This window comes from Poecilia reticulata, linkage group LG18, assembly GCF_000633615.1.
Source record: "Poecilia reticulata strain Guanapo linkage group LG18, Guppy_female_1.0+MT, whole genome shotgun sequence".
NCBI lineage: Eukaryota > Metazoa > Chordata > Actinopteri > Cyprinodontiformes > Poeciliidae > Poecilia > Poecilia reticulata.
In genome coordinates, this window is record NC_024348.1 from 20,485,625 (window position 1) to 20,489,607 (window position 3,983).

A 3,983-nucleotide genomic window follows, 5' to 3' on the forward strand; every position below is an offset into this window, starting at 1 on the left:
AATTTATATGTAGAGTTCACCTATTAAGACAAATAGAAAAAGTTTCATGCAATAAAAATACTTGCAACTATTTTTTTAAAAATTTTAAACTTTGAAACGGGTCAATTTGACCCGCAACATAATAGGAGGGTTAAGAAGTTCATTCCCTATAAAAAAAAACAAAAAGAAATATGAAGTGATTTATTGGAACGGCGCTCACCTTCAGCCTCTACGTTCACAGGGATCGTGACTTGGTCATGTTTTCTGACTGTAACAAGAAAAGACAGACAGGAAGTGCTTTCCACTTAAAAACTGTGACAGTAYATTAAGCCAAAATCACTGTCAAAAATAAATTATTTTTATTTTATTTAATTAGAATAAGTAGATTTTACTCCAKTTTTAAATAAGAAAGTGCCACAAAATTAAATAATTACTGKAATTATATTTTAGTTAAAATCTTTTTGATCAYAAAATTATTTTGTACATGCATCAGTTTATATCCAAAAAGCAGAAKTCAAAATAGTTGAAAGAGCAACACAGTTTTTAAAATGTGAGGTCTTTTGTTGGCAGATGAAAGATAAAAATACTGGTTTGACAGGGAACTCACTGGTCACAGTTTGATTTGCATGCGTCAGGTTTTTTAGCTTACCTCTGACTACAAGCTCCAGTTTTGTGAGATTTCTTCTTCCTGTAGTGGCAACGATCCACCTATACCATCCTTCATCGCTCAGCCTCACATCAGACAGGAGACACTCGATGCACCCATTTCTGACCAGATGCAGGTCGCACTGGAGTCGACCTTTGAACTGGCCATCTATATACAGGCCACGGTGAGAGTTGGTCTCATTTCGATAAATCCTCCTCCATGTCTCCATCCTCATCAGATCAATGAACAGCAAGTCAGAGGTAGAGTTAACAGGAATGGAAACCGTCAGTGTGACGTTCGAGTGTTCGACTGCCTGGTAATGTTGCTGAGTGTCGTTCACATTGGGCAGAGGTCTTCCTGCAGGAGTCAGAATGATAGAGTCAGTTCTCATCATTATATCTGAAAAACTCTCTAAAGACGAGGAGAAACTGACTTAAACCTAAACCCAAAGTGACCACCATGCTCTCTGGCTTCATACTTCTCATATCTATTGAACTTTTCCACAGATTTCATGTCCTAACAACAAAATCTGACATACAGTACGTAGTAGTGCTTATTAGTAAAAACTCCAGAACATTCAAGTAAAAATTTGACAGCTCTGTTTTTCACAGTATGTGACCCAGTTTACTCAAATGTCCATAAGTAAAATCACAACATACCAATCGCCATGCTGCAAAAAATACAAACTTTTACCAAGTAGTTTTGGTCTGTTTTCTAGTGCAAATATATTAGTTCACTTGAGACAAAACTAAATTATAAGTAACTTCAGAAATATTTAAGAGCTTGTCTTACGACAATAATCCCCTAATATTGATTTTAAAAAACTAGCAAGATATTTTCCCCCCATTTTCAGCAGCGGCATGTCTATTAATCTTAATGTTGCGCAATTTGAAAGTTAGAAAATAAATTTGGGTTGTGGAAATACCGATTTTGAAAAAAAAGGTTTGTTTTTTTTTATATAAAGGTTTGGCGCCAAGATAATGTTTTTAAACTGTAATGGAAACACTTGTGTGACTCATGTGACCAACAACCGGCTGTTACGGAAATGACGAAGACGACGACAGGAAATCTTAGTAGGATGATGGCGAGGCTTGTCTTTTAAAGGCTTGAAGTTTAGCCACATCTGACTTTAATTGCGTTTTGTTTTTTAATGGAAACATCACAATTGTGAAATTGTGTTTTTTCAGCTTTGTGGAATATCGACAAAGTTTTGCTCAAACTTGAAATGAAAATGTCTCGATGTGCAAAAACACGGGGACACTGTGAACTACTTAGTAATACAATCATCATTTTTTTCCTTGTTACAATTGCATAACAAGCAGCTGTGCACGACTTGGTGTAATAAAACTGACAGAAGTTTTCATTTACAATAAAGAAAAATGTAGTAAATGTTACTATGAAGCTACAGACACTACATGTTTCTACATGAAGTTTCCCATGAGGATATCAGCGCTTAAATCACAGTTTATTTTCTTCTGTAATAATAATTTATTCTTAAGGTTGGTTAAGAATCTTCTAAAACCATAATTAACTAAACATTTATTTTTAAAAACCAATMAGAAGAAATCAGTTCCTCACCCTCCGCAGCAGGACACAGAGCCCCGATCAGCACCGATAACAGCGGGACAAATATCATTCTTCCTGTAAACAAGAAATTAGATGTTAATTTTATTCACTTTAAATCGTGTTTTAAAACCTGCTTCCATTTTATCTGTCATTAAAATKACTAAATGTTGAGTTCAGTTTCACTTTCATGTTYTCACTCGGACCAGGTCTAGAAATGATGAATATGTTACGAGCTGCACATTTACTGAATAAAAAATAAACCTTAACCAAACTGAGAATAATTACTCCTTTTAAAAAAGTGGAATTACAAAAAACACAAACAACAAAACAACATTAAACAACCAGCGAGTTAAAAAGATTATAAACATCTTAGCATCAGTTATGACGAACATTAAAACACAAATCCAGGAGAGTAAATGTGAACTGTTTCACGGACAGGGAAGATTTTCTTGCAGATTGTTTACATAAAGATCGAGTTGGCGCAAAGAAAAGTGCGCAACAACTCATGTAAAATTACGCAGAGAAAAATGTCCAGATTCCGCTACATGACTCTGCTCACCTTCACGACTTTTGAGGAGGAGTTTCCTCAGAGTGAATGATTTTCTCAGGTTCAAACAGAAATAAAAACGAACTCCTCGGTCCCTCGGTGCTGATCGTCTAGGATCCTGGGCGCTGATCAAGTCAGACTCAGATATTAAACTGTTTCCTGCTTTGACTGAGCCGAAGCCACACCTGAGCCACACCTGAGCCACACATTGAGCCACACCTCCAGCCTCAGGAATGATGCGTCTTGTTAAAACTGTCTGATTAAACCACAGAGTCACTTTCTGAACAAATAAAAAGCAATGTTTGATTGTTGATTAAAAGCCAGGAGCTTTTACACAGATTCTGCAGGTTATGTTTTAAGGTAGCAGACTTTTTTTTTTTTTTTTACTAAATGTCTCCTACTTTTTAAAATGAATTCAAAATTCTCATAGATGTAAATATCATTCATATAGTGAATGATAAAGTTTTACTTGAACTGTAGTTCAAGCAGAACTAGTGATTTATAATCTCAGAGCGCCACCATCTGGTCAAATTAAGCAAAACGCTTCTGAAGAAGCGGAAATAATGTCATCAAAAAAGAAAAGTTTTCTGAGATTATTTGTTAATAAGTGTAGTTTGGTTAAAACTGATCACATCTTCACCAGCTGTTGCAGCATTAAGGTCAATCTTTATGGGCAACAATATTTTTTTCTGACTTTAATTTCCGATGCAACATCTTGACCTCTTGATAGCCTTGGCAATATAAACAATGTGTTTCAAGCCGCGGCCACCAGGGGGCGCCAGAGGCTCCTCACAAAGTTAGAGGGAGATGAGAGAGAAAAAAAGCAAAAATAAGAATTTAATGTATAAAATCGCTTTATAATTATTTAACCATAATTTCCTAAAACATAACATGTATTGTTTTTCAATAATTATTATAAAATATGAGTTAAAGTATGTTTTTAAGTTATTTGTTTTGCCCGTCTTTCTGATTGGCTCTCGGTCAAATTTATCAAGCTATTTTGTTTGTCATTATTTACCGAATGACACTTCATGACAACAGTCATAAACATTCATAAAGACTTCTTCATGTTCATGACAGATGTTATGTTTATGACTGTATCATGTCAGTCTTATGCACAACCCTTCAAATTAAGTGCCACCAAAAACTGCAGGACAGCAGAGGACTGGAGTTTGACTCCCCTGATGTAGGGTAAATTTTACGTCATGCCATCACTCTGTTTAATATAATCAACATACCAAAAGC

General features: G+C 35.3%; 1 protein-coding gene across 1 annotated transcript in view; it reads right to left on the reverse strand.

The window, feature by feature from the left end:
• The window catches only part of LOC103480820 (uncharacterized), a 7,505-nt gene extending 4,586 nt beyond the window's left edge, over positions 1 to 2,919 (reverse strand). Inside the window, exons 1-4 of the mRNA XM_008436004.2 lie at positions 2,751 to 2,919; positions 2,204 to 2,266; positions 629 to 982; positions 200 to 247 (exon numbers count right to left, since the gene is read on the reverse strand). Coding sequence (XP_008434226.1) covers positions 200 to 247; positions 629 to 982; positions 2,204 to 2,261 — 460 coding nt within the window. The 5' untranslated portion in view covers positions 2,262 to 2,266; positions 2,751 to 2,919. The remainder of the gene's footprint in view (positions 1 to 199; positions 248 to 628; positions 983 to 2,203; positions 2,267 to 2,750) is intronic.
• Positions 2,920 to 3,983: the final 1,064 nt, after the last annotated feature.